The 17,808-nt window shown below is 42.9% G+C and overlaps 1 protein-coding gene across 2 annotated transcripts in view; it reads right to left on the reverse strand.

Annotated features, from left to right (window-relative positions):
- Positions 1-17,808, reverse strand: part of LOC128328239 (protocadherin-23-like) — a 169,080-nt gene that overhangs the window by 66,304 nt on the left and 84,968 nt on the right. For both annotated transcript variants that reach the window (XM_053258030.1, XM_053258029.1), the window contains exon 4: positions 4,217-4,453. In XM_053258030.1, coding sequence (XP_053114005.1) covers positions 4,217-4,453 — 237 coding nt within the window. The remainder of the gene's footprint in view (positions 1-4,216; positions 4,454-17,808) is intronic.

Here is a 17,808-nt window from a genome sequence, read left to right on the forward strand (position 1 = left end):
TCCCCATTGTTCCCTATGGCCGAAACACTCAAAACATGTTGAGTTTGTCCTGTCGAAACAAACAGTCTGAATGGTTGTTTTGACAGAATGTTTCAGCCACTTGCGTTTCGGTTTGAGCTTGAAAAGAATGCAAAATCTGTTTTATCGTCAAGGATGTTTCACATCGCTATTGTGAAGTATATGCCACAGAAGCGATGAACTGAACTATTTAAACATATCTATAGATGTTTGTTTCCAAAGTGTTTGCCTTTTCCTTGGCTGTTGTCTCTAGAGCAAAATGTAGAAATTGATAAGTACAGACTCAAATGCATGCAGTTAGCCCATTTATGAGATCTGTAATTTTACCCCACAGGTGTGATTAAACTTTATGAAGAAATCAATATCATTTCTCCCATGTAAAGTGCACTGGAAATCTTTGCCAACGAGGTCACATTGTGCAGAGAAATTTTATGCTGAGCAGACACATAAATATTCCACTATGGCCTAATTTTAAGACTCAACAGAACTGCTATGAGAATTAAGGGTCAAAACCTGAACCCACTGTACAAACCAGGTGTGTATAACATATTCTTATGAGAACTGGTTGTCCATTCCTTTTATAAGGAATATTACTAAATAAATAGTCTAGGAAGCCTGGCTAGTATTTTTTTATTTATTGTTAATTAATTAATTAAACAATTAAAATATTGTGGGGGAAAATATTAAACAAATCTGATTAAAAAATTTAAAAACAAAAGCATAAAAGCAATAAAGACTATAAAGAGCAGTATTTCCTTAATGGCCAGTAGATAATAGGAGCCTCTAGGTATAAAGATGGCTCTGGAATGTAGCAAGCCAAGAACTTGGATGAGGTGAGACCCTCCCCATAAAACTAAATGGGCTGAACAAAAACAGGTCTTTCACATAATCTTCCTGGCAAGGGAGAGTGGGGCGGGCCAGGGGAAGTCAGGAGATTGCTTGCCTTCCCCGGCAGACAAGCAGCCGCCTTCCTCCCCTCCGCCACACCATGCGCCCACATGAGCAGTGATGTGGCGGAGGGAGATTCTGGAAGGAGTTCCCCCTCCCACATCCAAAGGTTCCCTGCGGCACGAGCACAGTGGCTGCTCCTTCCCCCTAGCTCACTGTCAGAAATGGCAATGGGTCAGAGGGAAGCCATTTAACCCGGCAGTGATCTCCCAGACAATTGCCCACCGAGGTTAATTGCCCACCCAGGCTAAATGCTGGGTTTAAAAAAATGGAGCTTGGCGTGGAGCAACCTCGCTCCTCATTCCAGGAGCAACCTTGCTCCCGGAGCTTCCCGTGCACAGCCTAACCCAGGCTGTTGTGTGTGTGAATACTCTTGAAGTGTAAAGAAACAGCAGTTTGCAGTCCTGGGAACAGACCAAGAGAGAACCTGACTGAGAGTTGAGGGCTAAAGAATTTCACAGAGTGCCAGGCCTCTTTCTCTAAAACTGAAATGAGGTAGTATACCTGCTGCCTTGTAGGAGTCTATCAGCTACTTGCCTCTAATAGCACTTTACCTGTATATTTGTAAATAAACCAAATATCATGAAGTACCACAATACTCTACTGCTCTCTCCTCCAACAGAAGAGACACCCAGGGTAGCACTGCCCTTCGAGCTTCTCACTGCTCAAAGAAATAGGGAGAGCATAACGATATACAGGGCATACATTAGCATGGGAGGGAAGCAGCTTTCAAAGGCTAAGCAAATGAGTATTTTCCAGCACACTGAGAGTTAGTCCCGAAACTATCTGAACCACTGCCAGCCCACATTCTGTAACAAATATTTTCTGCAGATAATACATTTGTCTCAGTAGAAAACAAAGGTAGGGGAATGTGTGTACTTACAGATACATCCTCTCTCTCTCACACAGTGCTTTCTACAGATTCAAATTTCCAGCTGTGCCCAAAACCACAACAGACAGTCCCAGAGTGTCTTAAGGACCCACAAATTTATAGTAGCATGAGCTTATACAGTCTGCCTATTCCTCCACTGAAATTCTGATGTCTAAATCCCTGAAAGTGTTCAGATTTCTTTTCACAAAGTCTTCATAAACATCACATTTGGGAATTAACTGCTCCAGGCATTTTAGCCCATTTATAAAACAGTTGTTATCCACTCCCCACTGGCACCAAGTTCCAGGGACAACGTTACCCAGGTTTTGCTTCCTCTGGATGAAAGATAACTGGAGTATAATTTTGGTTTATTTCGAAACCTCAAATGGAGGCAAGCAGTATGTGCTCTCCTAAGGCAGAACAGATCACACCAGATCCCCAGAGAGACACCCCTGGTGCCAAAGGTGCCTTTGGTCAATTCTCAGCCCAGTCTCTTTATCTCTCATTCAGTGTGAGAACCCAGAAGCTACAAACTGAAGTTTCTTTTTAGAAATATACCAGCCCTTCCTTCAGTTGGGGAACACCTTCCAGCTCTGGTGGGTCTTCCACATTCCAGTCACTCCGGAGCTCCCGCTCCTTTCTATCTCTCAATCACCAGCTCCCATTAAATAACATCTACCAGCCATTAAGAAATATTGAGGCACTTCACACGAGCAGTGTGAAGCACCATAAGGGACTTTGTGGGGAGAAAGGGCTTGACCCACTCTCCCCACACACGAGCAGGCAGCTTGCCCTGGGCAGCCGGATCGGCCACCCACACCATTACCAGCTCCATCACGGAGCCCGTTGGAGCGGGAGGGATCAGGGGCCTCCTGGTCCCCGGAAGTACCAGAATGCCCCGCACGAGTGCCCCCTGATGCAGGGAGGCTTGTTGGAGTGTCCCCGTTAGGAGTCTACTTATGAGTCACTGCAGCACAGAGCTGCACTGCTGTGATACCACGACCAGGAAACCGTGCACTCTGCTAATCTCGTTTAACCGGAGGGGTGTGTGTGTGTGTGTGTGTGTGTGTGTGTGTGTGTGTGTGTGTGTGTCATTTAAGAGGGCTGGCTGCTGGAAGCTGCACAGCTCCTGGTGCAGCACATGACCAACCAAAACCGGGCTGGGTTCATTTAGCACGGTTTTGGCTGGTCGTGAGAACAGCCTCACTGACTGGGCCTATAGAAGTACCAGCCAAGAATCTGTCTAACAAAAGAGATGGCCAGCGTTCATAACACAGAGCTCCTTCACCACCACCAATACGATCTCTGCCCCCATTTACAAATACACACACACACGCTAGCACTGTGTGCAAAACATCCACATGTGAAGAATTCTGATAGGGCTTAATCTGCCATGCTCGAGTCATGCACATGTGAGGAAGAACTGACTGGTTAAAAATCGTTTATGTTTTTATAAGTTGCTTGGTCTGGGATGGGTAGGTTGGTAAATTAAGCATGGCAACTGTTGCCAAGTACTTGGATAGACAGGAGGAGTGTCCTACACATGGTTGCTGTAGTCAGTTGGAAGGAAACTGTCAAGGAAGAAGCTGGGAGAAAGATTTCGACTGAAGGATAGTAAACTGTAACTGGTTGTAACTGGTTGTGAATTCCGTGGAAATACAAATCAACTTTTGTTTTGTTTGTTTTTGTGAAACAACATATCCTTAAAATACATGGTCTTTCTCTAATGGAGTAACACCCATGCCTATAGACTGTTGAAAATAAATGGTAGCAGTGGATACAGGAACTGTTGCAGCATCCACACAGACAATGTGATAGGACATTTGGGAGAATGGGAGATCTGTGCATACCTCCCACATCCCTAGCTGGCACCCCACTTTGCTTTGATATGAATGAATGGGGATATGGGAAGTGTGCACCGGCCCCTATTCTCCCTAATGTCCTGGTGCACTGCCCGCACACATGAATCTGCCTCTGTGTAGTGGTGGGGATAGGAAAATAGAGGCCTCTCCTATCAGAATCCTCTACATATAAGCACTACAACCACAGAGTGAGTGGACTGTGGTGTCCAATATAAGCTTTGACAGCTACAACAGAAATGTAAAAACAAACCTAATGTTCATTTCATATATTATTTTTAATGTCATATCCCTATGATGAAACATATAACCAATCACACTTTGGGAAAATTCATACATTTATTTTTATTAACAACTATTGCAGTAATTAAAAGATTTTTCTGCATAAGAGTGCTTTCCGCATAAGAGTGCTGAAAGAATAAAGGAACACTTAAAGAGTACTGGCTGCACAAGTCTGTAACCTATACCAGTTTGTGGGACGAGGGGAGTGCAATCCAGAATGCATTCCAAGACCACTTACTCAAAGGCTCCCTTGCTTTCACTGTTCCAACAGCACTGCCTTCGGGGACATCTTCAGGGATGGAAAAAGCATAACGTGATCTCTCAAATACAGCCGGAGCCACAGAGGTCTGCAGGATCCTTACTGTCACAACTGCATTGACAACAGAACAAAGACCACCGCCATCCCGGGCAGAAACAGTCAACAGCACACTAAAATGTTCCAAGTTACTAAGAGCTGATATTAGATAAATAATTCCTGCAACAGAAAGAAAAAGAAGTGAATAGGGACACTGCATCTGCTGTCCTGACCAAAACCAACAACAAAAAAACCCCATACACTCAAAGAGATAGAGGAGGGTCTTGTAGACCATCTAGCCCAATCCCTTGCTTGATGCAGGAAATCCAGAGCTAGAGCATTCCCAATAAATAGGTGCCTACCCGGCCTCTGTTTGAAGACCTCCAGGTCCCATTACCCTCCCTAAGTAAGTGGCTCCACTGTCCAACTGCTCTTACTGCTAAGGAATTTCTCCTAATGTTCAACTGAAATCTACCCCACTGCAATTAAGCCCATTAGAGCAAGTGCTGCCCCTTGGGCAGCAGGGAACAAGTCTTTGTCCTCTTCTATGTGACAGCCCTTTGGGTCATTTGAGAGTGCTCTAATATATTCACTCAGTTTTCTCTTCTCCAAGCAGAGATGTGGGTTTTACAGGGGGAAATCCATGCAATTATTTTTTTTTGCATTTGCATAAAATTTGCATTGTTTTCCTCCTAAAAATTTATTATGCAAATTTTCCTGATGCCTTAAACAGATTGTGATCTGCCCTGGTATGTTATCTGAACTATTTATTTGGTTAAAAAAAGAAACCATATTAATTTCCCATGCTGTATCTCAAACATTTTTCAAGCAGCCAAGTAAAAGAATTGAAATATTTGATGGGGGTGGGTGGGGTGTCACTAAAAACGCTTAATGTGATTTAAATGTCAATTCAAAGCTTTAAGTGGAAAGAAATAATTTTATTTAGGTCTGTGCACTGGAATCTCTGACTCTGATCGAAATGCACCATCCTTCTGGTGCTGCATGGAGGTGGGTGCTCCCAGCGTGGTCAGTGCCAGGCAAAATTTGCTATTTTGAGTGTTGGGGTGTGTGTGTGTTTCATTGGACTTGGAGGGTTTGAATAGGACATCGGGAAGTTGTGGGATTGCTAGGAGGGTGTGAATAGGATGCTGGTAAGGTGTGTGGAGAAACCATGGAACTAGTTCCTTCAAGTGGACCTCCAGGGAGATATGTTGGTGACACACAGTGAACTTCAGAGGAAAGGTGAGATCGGCGAAAACTGCCCCTTCCCTCACTCAAGCAACAGTGCAGTCGTAATCTGAAACTCACACTGTTGCATGTATGCAGTGCTACTCTGGATGTCAACCAATGGAATTTTAGAAATGGGGGGGGGGGAAATCTCATGAAAAAAGAAAGTATGGGGAAAATTTTCTGGGAAACGTACCATTTCGGAAAATTTTCTACAGGCAATTTTCCACTTCACATGTCAGTTCCTTCAGTTTTCCTTCATGCGGCTTTACAGATGCCTAGCCGTCATCATAACCCTTCTGTGAACCAATTCCAATTTGCCTACATCCTCCCTAAAGTGCAGCATCCAAAACTTGAAACAATAATCCTGACGGTAACGCACAATAAATTGGAACTATTGATTCTCATGACTTGGAAGCTATGGTTCTGCAATGCAGCCTTAAATTGTATTCACCTTTTTTGAAGCTGTATCACACTGCTGCTTTTTTGAAGCTGTATCACACTGCTGTAGCATGTTCAGCTTGAGATACACTGTAATCCCAAGATCCTTTTCACGTGTGCTACTGCTAAGCCAGGTATGTCTCACCTATACCCATGGTTTCAGACATGGATAATATAGATGTCTTTCATTCCATACAGTCTCTTGTTTGCAATAATTAGTTCCAAAACCATTTGTTTTTGGACAGACAATTTTAGGAAATCAATTAGGAGAGAAAGTTGGTTATTAAAAATAGAAATTGCTCAATTACCTGGGAGCCTGCTGGGCTCTCCCTCACTAGGGGTCTTCAAGTAGACAACCATATGCTGGGGATCTAGCTCTAGATTTCCTGCATTGATCAGAAGATTCGACTACATGGCTTAAAAGAGTGCTTCCAGCTCCATGATTCATCCATTTTCATAATTCAGGACTATTATAACTGCACTTCAGATAAATGTACTGTAAGTAGCATACTACTTGCACGGTCTTGCAGAGGAATAAACCTGTTCAATCATTTTTTAAAATGTAGATGCCCTGGAGACCATAATAAGCACATGTACAGCACCTGAGCTTATCTTCAGGATATCCAATACCGTCATTTAAACAGAATGGTCCACATATGCTTGACTTCAGGAGGTACATTTTCTAGCCAAATGATTTTCTCATTCAATTGTTCAGATGAAATTAAGATGTGTTTTCTTGTACTACATAGAAGATGTTGGGTTAAAGCAGAAGGAAAAAAGCTGCTAGCACCATTTAACAAATGTATTTAACAAATATAACAGGTATGTTCTACAGCTGTTCTCATGCATCTTCTTATTCAAGGAGTGTGCAAACAGATCATCACTGGATTTAATTTCACTTTTCTCGTGCAATGTTCTAGCATGAGGTACAAAACAGCTTTTTGTGAGTGTAAGATGTCTTTTGCAGGCAGAACTGCACTTTTGAATCCAACTCATGTCCCGAATTCTCATTCATTATAGATAAGTTCAATTCAATACTTTAGCACAACTCATGGGAGTGTGTTCGCCCACAACCCATCTCTAACATACAAACATGCTTGAGCTTTTCTGTCCAGCTGCAAAGCCAAGCTTTTCAACAGGCTGTAGTGCATAAAAGGCAAGGAAATTACATGAAGGTCCAAGCTCCAAAACGTAATGATAACAGCAAGAGAAGAGGTCTGGAATATGGCTGCCTGCCCACACACACAAGCACTCTCTTTTACGTATTCTCCAGAGATCAAAACTAACTTCAGAACAATGGAGAATTAAAACATCTGATTTAACTATGCTAGAGTTGTTTCATCAGCTGAATGACTAATTTGGGATAAAGCCTTAAGTTGGAGAATGGAAAACAGATAAAATACTTACAGACAATCAAAGGTGCATTTAGCAAATTTTCCATCTATGCTGCCAGACTATTATAACAACAAACTGCCACTTGATCGCTTTAAAACATATTTCAAAATATATTCAAAAAGGAGCAGATCTTTGTTTACACAGTGTGAAAAAAGGCACACTGCAGTAACTCGGCAGATACGGTCTGAACATTTATTATATTGTCACCAGATGCATTTCCAACAAACAGTTTTCTTGTGCCATTTCCCCAATTTTCTGAATGTGACTGCATTTTGTGATTTGATAGCCCAGGATAGTCTTTTCCTGGAACAAAACATTTAGCTGTGCTTGAGGCAATATGCTCAACTTCAGCTTGTGGAGAAAAGGGATGGGTTTCTTACCTGTAACTAGTTCTTTGAGCGTTCTTCTGTGCATTCACACTTGGGTATGCGCCTGCACAGAGCCACGAACCGGAACTTTCCAGAGCTTCACCTTATAAGGAAAAAAGAGTGGGAAAACTTCCCCCTCTAGTGCTTAGACTACCTCCTTGCCTCTGTCTAGGAGACTGCCGAAACCAAATTCAGAATTTTTAAGTAAGGTTGCAGAAGGGAAGTCAGGAGGGAAGTGTGAGTGCAGAGAAGACCTCTCAAAGAAATACAGTTACAGGTAAAAATAACCTGTCCTCCTTCTTTGTGGTCTTTGTGCATCACATCTGAGATAGTAGCAAGCTGGTCTGAGTGGAGAACCCTGGAACCAAAGGAGGTTGGGATCGAGACCTGATGTCCAGGGTGTTATCCTCAAGAATGGTTGTGGGCTTTGGTTCCTCAATCCCAAAATCCAATAGTAGTTGGTGTATCCACAGCACTTCTTGGCATGCTTCAGCTGCAGAAACATATTCCGCTTCTGTGGATAAAGAGCACAAGAAGTGACTGCTTGCGGCTAGCCTAACTTATGGCTCCACCTTCATACAAGAATAGGTATCCACTTGTGCATTTACGATCTGTTCGGTCCTCGTCCCAGTCTGCATCCATGTAACTCACAAGCCTGGGATTGCTGTTTGCTGGAATTTCTAATGCATAATCCGTGGTGCCCTTCAGATATCTTCCCAGTCTCTTGACTGCAATCCAGTCATTGTGGGTTGGTGCACTCACTTTTCTGCTCAGGATTCCTACTGCTGAAGCAATATCTGGCCTTGTTACTGTGGCTATATACAGGAGCTTTCCAATTGCCTTTCTGCATAGATTGTTGGCTGGTAAAGGCTCGTTGTCTCCATCTTGTTTCCAGACATTTTTATCCATTGGCGTACTGACTTCATTGGCATCCATCAATCCTAGGCATTCTAGAAGATCCATTATCTTCTGCTTTTGGTTGAGAGGGAATGTCCCATCCCTTTCTCTATTTGGATGCCAAGATAATAGGAGATACTTCTGAGCTCCTTCACTTCTATTTCCTTTGTTCAAGTGCTGCACAATCTCATGGCTGTCTTGTTCTTCTTCATATGAGATGCAGGTTTTGGGCGGTATAGAAATATTTTAAATAATAAAATAAAATAAAATAAAATAAAATAATAAAATAAAATAAAATAAAATATGCACAGATCCGGTTATCTACATAAGTCAGAACGTAAGTCAATTTATTGTCTCTAGATCTTGAGTATAGGCAAGGATCAGCCTTTCCTTGCATGAATCCCTCTTTAAGTAATAGTTGATTCAACTTTTCATTCCATGCTCTGGCTGCCTGCTTCAAGCCATAGATGCTCTTTTGTAGTTTACACACAAGCCCCTTCTTTCCAGGTACCTCAAAGCCTGGTGGCTGTTGCATGTACATATCTTTCTCTATTTCCCCATGAGGGAAAGCGGTCTTTACATCCCAATGGTCAACATGCATCTTTCTGGATGCTGCCACGCTGAGCAGTGCCCTAATTGAAGTATGCTTGACAACTTGCACAAATGTCTCATCGTAGTCCTCACCACAGATTTGGGAGTATCCTTTGGTTACCAGTCTGGCTTTGTAGCGCTGCACATCTCCTTCTGCATCCTGTTTGACTTTGAAGACCCACTTGCATCCTACAGTCTTCCTTCCAGTGGAAGGAAGGTAGTTCCACAAGTCTCCAAGTCTGATTTTTGTGTAGGGAATTAATGTATTCTAATGATGCTTTTCTCAATTTTTCAGCTTCATCTGAAAGAGTTGTTCCACCATGGAACATGCTTTTACCCTTCAAATTCTGGCAGAGAAGTACTCTAGGTTCCCAGGTTCAGCACTTTATGTAGCAGTCATTGATCTTAAAGCTACATTTGATTCGGTTTCTAGAGAGAGACTGTGGTCTAAACTGGAAGCTCTTGGTATAGATAAAAGATTACTCAAACTTATTGTTAGTCTGCACAAGCATAACTATTTGAAAGTTCGTTATGGCCCAACTGGACAGTTAATATCGGAAATTCCAACTTTTAGAGGAGTACGACTGGGCTGTATACTTGCTCCTATTTTGTTTAACATCTATGTTAATTCTGTGGTCACTTGTTTGTCCACCCTTTCTATTCATCCACCAAAGCTAGCCGATAGGCATGTCTCCATATTATTATACTCAGGTGACATGGCTATTATGTCGCAGACACCTGTAGGCCTTAAGCATGCCCTAAGACTGTTCTCATCGTTTTGTAACCAAGAGTCTATTGAAATAAACTATAGTAAAACAATTGAGCAGGTTAATTCCTTTAAATATCTAGGAATTACGTTTCACTCTGTTGGCTCTAGAAATGCCCATTTTAACTCCACCAGGCAGTCTGCTCAATTGGTTGTAAATAAGATCAAATCTTACCATTTTCCACATGGTGCTGCTTTTATACCTGCGACAGTGAGACTTTATACAGCCAAAGTACTGCCTTTGCTCTTATATGGAGTCCAACTGGGACCTGCAAGTAATTTTGCCCTACTGGAGGCTATCCAGACTAAGTTTATTAGATGCAATTTGCAGGTACTGTGTTGTGCTCTGAATGCTGTCATCAGAAGAGAAGTTGGGCTTATTAGGCTGGAATCCTTATACTGGTGCTGTATTTTTCAGTTTTGGTTAAAATTGAATGGCTCTTTGGCTATGAATGATGGTTTTAATTCAAGCTGGAATTTAGCTGTGTTGAGTAAATTTTCTTTTTTTGGCCTCTCCATAGAGGATTTGCATAATGTAGGAATTGAGCAAGCCAGGAAGTTAGTTAAGCAATGTGTCCTGGATATAGAAGTTCAACAAGAAGGTGCATGGATCAATCAGGGTTTATACTTAGGGAGTCAAGCTATTAATCTTAAACCAGCTAAGTACTTTGATACTTGGTGGTGCTTGTCCCTAAATTTAGATGAGCCCTCACTTTAGCACATTTAAATGTTCTTCCTACAACAGTATTGGATGGCAGGTTTAAGGGAGTTCCGCTATTTTTACGACTTTGCCCATGTGGCAAAGGGGTTATAGAATCCACCTCGCAAGTTATTCTTTATTGTGATTTTTATAGTGAACCCCGTTTAAGACCTATATCTCCTATGTTAGATAATCTGCCTGGACCGTCTGATCAATTTTATTTAAATTATCTTTTAACTAATGTGGACACTGATATTATCTCTGTTATGGCCAGGTTCTGTTATATTATTTGTAAAATACGTACTGGTTTATTGTAAATGTTTGCTGGTCAATGATCAAATAAACTTCTCTCTCTCTCTCTCTCTCTCTCTCTCTCTCTCTCTGTGTCCTCCATTGGACCAGAAGTGTCAGAATGAATAAACTCCAGAATTTCTTGTGATTCTAAATGGGTCCTTTCAGAGAAGCTGGGCCTCACTCCTTTATTGAGTAAGCAACACTGACATCTTGTGGCGGTTTTCTTGCATGGCAATGGATTGAAATCCTTAATTAATCCATTCCTTCTAAGATCATTAATCATACTCATTTGTCTATGCCCAAGCCTTTCATGCCTCTGGGTGATGCAATTCTTATGACTGCATGAAGATGAACCCATCTTTATGCATATAGCCTATCATTATTATGTCATCATCTCTGGTAATATAGCAAACTTTGCCCTCAAAAGTCACTTTACAGCCTTTATTGACTCCATGCCCTACAGAGATCAGGTTACATTCCATATCAGGTACAAATAAAGTGTTTTCATTTAAAATCCTGTTTATTTTCCCATTCCACTGTCTGCAATATAGTTAAGTAGCTCCTTTCCCTTCTGCACGAGAAATATGACCATTACTAGTAACTATCAAGGTTTTGTAATTTGTGTCTGAATCAATGAACAGTTTTGGGGAATTTAAAATATTTTAGGTAGCCCCTGAATCAATTATGAAGATATTTCTTTCACTGGTATCCTCTCTTACATTGAAACTTTTCCAGTCAAATTCATCGCACTGCTTCCCTCTCTCTGTATCCGGCTGTGAGTTCCTTCTGTATCATGGAAACTAGGCTTCTGGCCTTTGTGTTGCCTGTCCTTGCCTTTAAGCTTTGTCCAATCAGCCTGGAAATGGCCCATTTCATGGCAAAAAAACAACCTCCCTGTTTGCTTGAGAAGGCAGCAATGCTGTCGCTAGGTTTCACAGATCTTTCCCCTCGGTCTCCCTTTGTCTTTATGCGAAAATCTTGCAAAGACACAATTACATTTTGAAGTTTAAGCTCATGCTCAGAGATCTCCAGGGCTATTTTTAAAGCTTTCTGGCAGAGATTGCAAAATCATTCCAATCTTCATCTGGTCACTTAAATCACATTAAATCACCTCAAAAATCTCTGAACATCTATCATTTTGCTCATATGAGCTGAGAGGTCTTCTCCTTCTTAGAGCTTCATCAGCTGAGTCAGCACAAGCTGCAAGTCCCATGAAGGCAATAACTTTGGGACACTAGGGGAAACATTTAACAACCCTTTCAAAAATTGCTTAACTGTAGAGTCACAAAGCAGACCTGTAACTGTATGATGTGCTGCGAGATGCTCTAAATCAGGGCTGCTCAACTTTGGCCCTCCTGCAGATGCCGACATCTCCCATAATCCCTGGCTATTGGCCACTGTGGCTGGGGATTATGGGAGTTGTGGTCCAAAAACAGCTGGGGGGGGCCTAAGTTGAGCAGGCCTGCTCTAAATGAACTCCAACAGAAGAGTGTGCTAGACCAGTTTACTTTAGTTGCAAAACTAAGGGATAGGTGCCTCCCAGGGAAATATATCCCAGCTGGTGGCATAAGCAGTGAATCCTTTCCATTTCGTCACATAGCTTTTTGGGGTGGGTTTTTTTTTGTTGTTGTTGTTTTGGAAGCTTCCAATATTGTCTTTACACTTTTGATGAATCTGTTGCTCCTTCTATCCTCTAGATGGTCAATTGAAGTGAGTCCAGATAAGGATGGAGTCTCATGCCTTCATCTTAGGTTAGAAGCTGTGGGGATCTGGGAAGATGCAGGTAAGTGCTTTTGGACAGGTGTAGAAGGGCAGTGAACCCTTCTGAGCATCACAGAACAAGGAGGTGATAAAGCAGGAAAATACCAGCTGTCTACCATACATAATTTTGGGAAACTTATATAATGATAATTGGTTTTTTTTTAAAGATTTTTTTAAAGTAAGTATTGGACACTAGTATGGAGACATGGAAAGAATACATAATCTGGGACCTGCATGCCAAATCTGAAAAGAAAGGGAATTTTGCTTTTTTTAAAGACAGAATGAGCCGGGTTTCATGATCAGTGAGACCCGGTTTAGAAGGGTGAGCTGGGAGAACGGGCTAAGCCCGTTCTCCCCGCACATGAGCAGGGAGGAAGCCCTGGGCGGCCACCCACATGATTGCTGGCTCCGTGATGGAGCCGGAAGGTGCTGGGGAGCTCAGGGGCCACGTGGCCCCCAGAAGCTCCAGAAGCTCCCTGCGAGCACGCAGGGCATACTGGGGAGACCCCCAGAGCCAGGAGGCAGCTTTTCGCCTCCCCTCCGGGGGTCTACTCATGTGTAACAGTGGCACGGAGCTGCACGCCAGCTACTCACGATCTTTAAAACCAGGTTTGCTGAGCACTCACTCCGCAAACCTGGTTTTAGGGGAGGAGTAGTTAGGCGGGTTACCCACCTACGAATCACCTGGCTTGCAGCCGAGCCTGGTGGTTCACACGATGGGGCAAAATCGGGCTAGCCTCTGCTTGCCCGATTTCGCCCCATCGTGTGAATAGCCTCAATATATATTTTTGAAAGTTGACTAAACAGTTACCCAAATTAAGGAAACTGGAAAAGCAAACAGTGGTAAAAATGCTTTAATTCTAATTCTTTTTTTTGTTTGGAAGGTAAATTGGTTCTTTTTTTTTTTTTTTTAAGACAAGTGCTTAAAAAAAATCTTGAAACATAAGATACCCCCGCTCTAACTTACCACTGGATAATAGGTTTAAGGGAAAAAGAATATGTTACATACACATTCTTGTACTGAAGTGTCATCTCCTCATGTGCATAAAAGCATCACGTGAAGCATGACCTATTCATGTACCATGCATGTGTAATGACTAGCAAAATATAGGGTTGGTTGGGAAGAGCAATGTAATTTATGAATCCAGAGCAAACTAAGTGAGTCTGCCCTGGGTGATTCCGAGGATTAGTTGCTCTACGACAATCAATTTACTTTAATTTAATTTATGTATCTGCCATAACTGTCCCATAAGTTTTATAAAGTGCATCACCTAGCCCCTGATTACCTCCTACTTGTACTTTTAGTAGGTGATGCTTCAAATTATGTGCATTTGGTGGGGGAGGGGAAAATGCTTAATTCGGTGCACAAACCTTTTTTTACCTCCCGCCCACCTGCAGGCATTTTGCCACTTACGTTAGCAGAATCTTGCCTGTTTTGTCCTTGTAGCAGCCATGCCTGAAGAGACTCTGAGCTGCTGGGAGCTGCCGCCATCACCACCTCCTCTTCCTCCACCATGTCCTCGATCCACCGTCCTCCGGCTCCATCTGCAGATCTCGTTGGATGTCTTGACAGAGGGGACTTTGGACTCTCCCAATGAGACTTCTGGCTGCATATGCAGTCAGAGCTGCAGGAGGTGGTGGTGGCAGTGGCAGGGCAGCCTTGCTGGTAGGGGAAGGAGAAACCAGCCACAACATTGGTGGGCAGTGCAGCGGCAGCAGAAAAAGGAGGCAGGAGCAGCAGCGTGGCGAGACAGCACGGTTGCTAGAAACAGCTGCGGCGGGTGGCTGAAATTTTTTGTGTGTGTGCACAGACACGCACCTTAGAGGGAATAGTGGTGTTCCCCGCCTGTGAAAGACATATTGTAAAGTCTTCGGGTCCAGAGACAATTTGTGAGACAGGCAATGTTGTCAGCTGAGTGCTTCTGCCACAATGTTGCATTTCCATTCTATGTAAACTGCAATTGGCCAAATTTCCTGGTGGATGCACCAGGACCAAATCTATAGGGCTAGGCATGATAGTCAGTGTGGTCCTGTGCCTCCTTGTTGATTCAGGAACAACCATGGTGTTGTACTGTCAGTTAGGATGAGAACCCAGCACCCCCTTTCCAGTGGTGGGAGGCTTTTAGAGCTCGTTTTGCCTGCCAAAAGGCACATTCTTGTATCCTCTTGGGTACGGTTAGAATTTTGCTGTGGTGTTGAAATTGTCCAAGAACCAAGCCTGTAAGGGCCTCATGTGGAATCTTGCAAGGGGAAGCACTGTGGTGGTGGATGCCATTAAGCCCAATAGTTGCTGGATGAAGCAGGCCTTGCACCTTTTCCTCTGCCAGAATTGGTGCATTGTTTCCTGGATGGTGTGGATATGTTGATTGGAGAGGAATGTTCTCTCTTGGCGAGAGTCTAGGTGAGTACTGAGAAATTATAAGGTTTGGGTAGGATTTTGTTTTGATTCTTTGTAGCTGATACAGAGGCCTAGCGAGTTTAATAGACTGAGTGTGATCTTTATGTGTGTGAGCAAGTGGTGCTGAGAGGGAGGAGAGCAAGAGCCAGTCGTCGATAGAGAGAAAAACTGATATTCCTTGTAGCCTCAAGTATGCAGCCACCACCACCACCACCACGCATTTGGTAAAGATGTGTTGGGCAGACGCCAACCTGAAGGGGAGGACTGAATATTAGAAAGTGCAGTTGGCTACATAGAATCTCAAAAACATTTGATGGTACAGCACTATAGATAGGTGGAAATCTGTGTCCCCCAAATCCATGGCCATGAACCAAACGTTTCCTCACAAGAGACGCAAGATGGACGGGATTGTGACAAGACGGAGCCTCTTGTAATGAACAAACTGCTTCACACCCCTTAGATCTAAAATTGGCCGTACGTCTCCATCTCTTTGGGGGACTGTGAAATAGCTGGAGAAGAAACCATCTTGACTGGTAAATGGTACCTCCTCTATTGCTCCTTTTTGGAGATGGGATCTTATTTCCTCTTGGAGGTGGGGAGATGGGGGTATAACCCAGTTTCCTGAAAAAGGGGGGGGGGGGTAAAGTTTGGAATTCTATCCTGTAGCCATTGCAAATAATTGCTTGGACCCATGTGTGATTGTTTTGCCCAGGCTTGTTAATATTACTCTGGTTTGGGCACAGTGGCATCATTTCTTCTTTTTATAATGGGGCTTTGCTCTCGTAGGGGGATTTGGCGTGGATGTAGATGTGGAGGATATAAACTTCCACTGCTGGTAACGGTGTTGCTGTCAAAAGGAGTAACCAGAATAGTATGATGGTTGCCTTGTTTGTTGTTGTCAAGGCCAGAAATGATTTCTGGTGCCAGAGAACAAGGACCAAGACTAGGAGGAACCCATTCAGCAGGCCGTGGAGCAGAGCTTTTGGATCCTCTTGAGCGTGTCTTCTGTTCCCAGCCCCCAAATAACGCTTCCCCATCAAAGGGGAGGTCTTCAATTCAAGTTCATGCCTCCTGGGACAAGGAGGAGCATAACCAGGAGTGCCTCCTAAGGGAGACCACCATGACCATAGAGTGAGATCCAAAGTCAGCACAATGGCAGGCAAAGTGCAATTGCTGCTTTGCCACTCAAAAGTCCTATTGTAGGAGGGTCTGTGCAGCATTCCTCTGTTCTTGTGAAAGTCTGGCTAGGAAGGGGGCTAGTTTCTCTAGAATAAAGTGCTGCTATCTAAACCAACAGGCTTGGTCATTGGCCACTCTCAACAGGAGACTTGCCGGGGAGTAGATCCTTTTGCCTATCGCATCTAACATTTGTCCTCTTTTATCCATAGGTGCTGCCAGAAGCTGTTTGACTTCTGTGCTGACTGTACAACAACCAAATCAGGTATGGAGTGTTTGGTAAGGTATTGAGAGTCAGTTTGCTGTACCTTATACTTGTTTTCTAGTTTCTTTGACGTTGAGGGCATGGAGGCTGGTTATTCCCGTGCTGCCTTAATACGAGACAATGTTGGGATGAGAGGCAACACCACAGTGTTCTGTGAATCTGATTGAATTAGTCCAAAGATTGGGTCTTCCAGGGAGGTTGCTTGCTGGTGTATTTACAGCCCTAAGGAAGACATCATGCTCAATTGTTGTTCAGTGAATATTTTAAAGTTCTCTGATGAGGTTTTATCTGTGTCTTCAGCCACTATCTTCTCTACGGAGCTGGTTGTTTCTGTTGGCATGATCAGAGATTCTGAGTCCAAAATTCCCTTTTGGGAGTTTTTGGTGTCCTCCTCCAGAGGATTACTGAGTGGGTCAGACCATTTCGGTTGTGGCGCTTGGTCCTTTGGGTTGGTGGGGGGCATTGAATTAGGAGAATGTTGGGTAGATTTTTTCTGTGAAGCAAGTCTGCAAAGACCTGCTCAAGCAGTGGTTGATGAAAGACTGATGTAGGCTGGTAGTCTAGCCTACCTGGAATCGGTTACCCACTCCTTTCATCTTATTTTATTGATTTTATTTAATATATTTGTATACACCCAAAATTAATGTCTCTGGGCAGTTTACAATAAAAACAGTACAAATTAAAACATTAAAACAATTTACAATGTAACACAATGTTAAAATGGTTAAAAACAATTTTAAACTATTAAAAACTTCACCAACTTATAAGGTGAAGCTCTGGAAAGTTCAGATTCGAGACTCTGAGCAGGTACATACCCAAGTGTGATGGACAGAGACCATGAAGAACCCGGCCTTTTGGTCCCTTTGAAGGTCAAACAAAAGGCAACAGGTCTCTGCAATATCAGTCACAATACCATAAAAATGTAGTTCTTACTGCTCCTATGCAATAAAAAGACAGGTATAGAGAGGTATAGACAGATATTTTCATTCATTATGAAAATATCATTATTCATTATTTATTTCAAAAATAAATAGTCAACCAACAATTTACTTGGATTTGGCTTGCAAAGCTTTCCCTCCTTGATAAAGGAACCATGGTGTAATGGATCCAGTGAGCACACAAATTGCTTTTTTGCAGCATTTACTGCAGAGGAAATGAGCTATATTCTATAGTTGCTGCCAACTCTTCTCTCTTGATGCTGAACAAGTGTGGAATGCAAAGAAACCATGGGAAACTCTCTCTTACACCCAGTGAGT

This window comes from Hemicordylus capensis, chromosome 5 (assembly GCF_027244095.1).
Source record: "Hemicordylus capensis ecotype Gifberg chromosome 5, rHemCap1.1.pri, whole genome shotgun sequence".
Taxonomy (NCBI): domain Eukaryota; kingdom Metazoa; phylum Chordata; class Lepidosauria; order Squamata; family Cordylidae; genus Hemicordylus; species Hemicordylus capensis.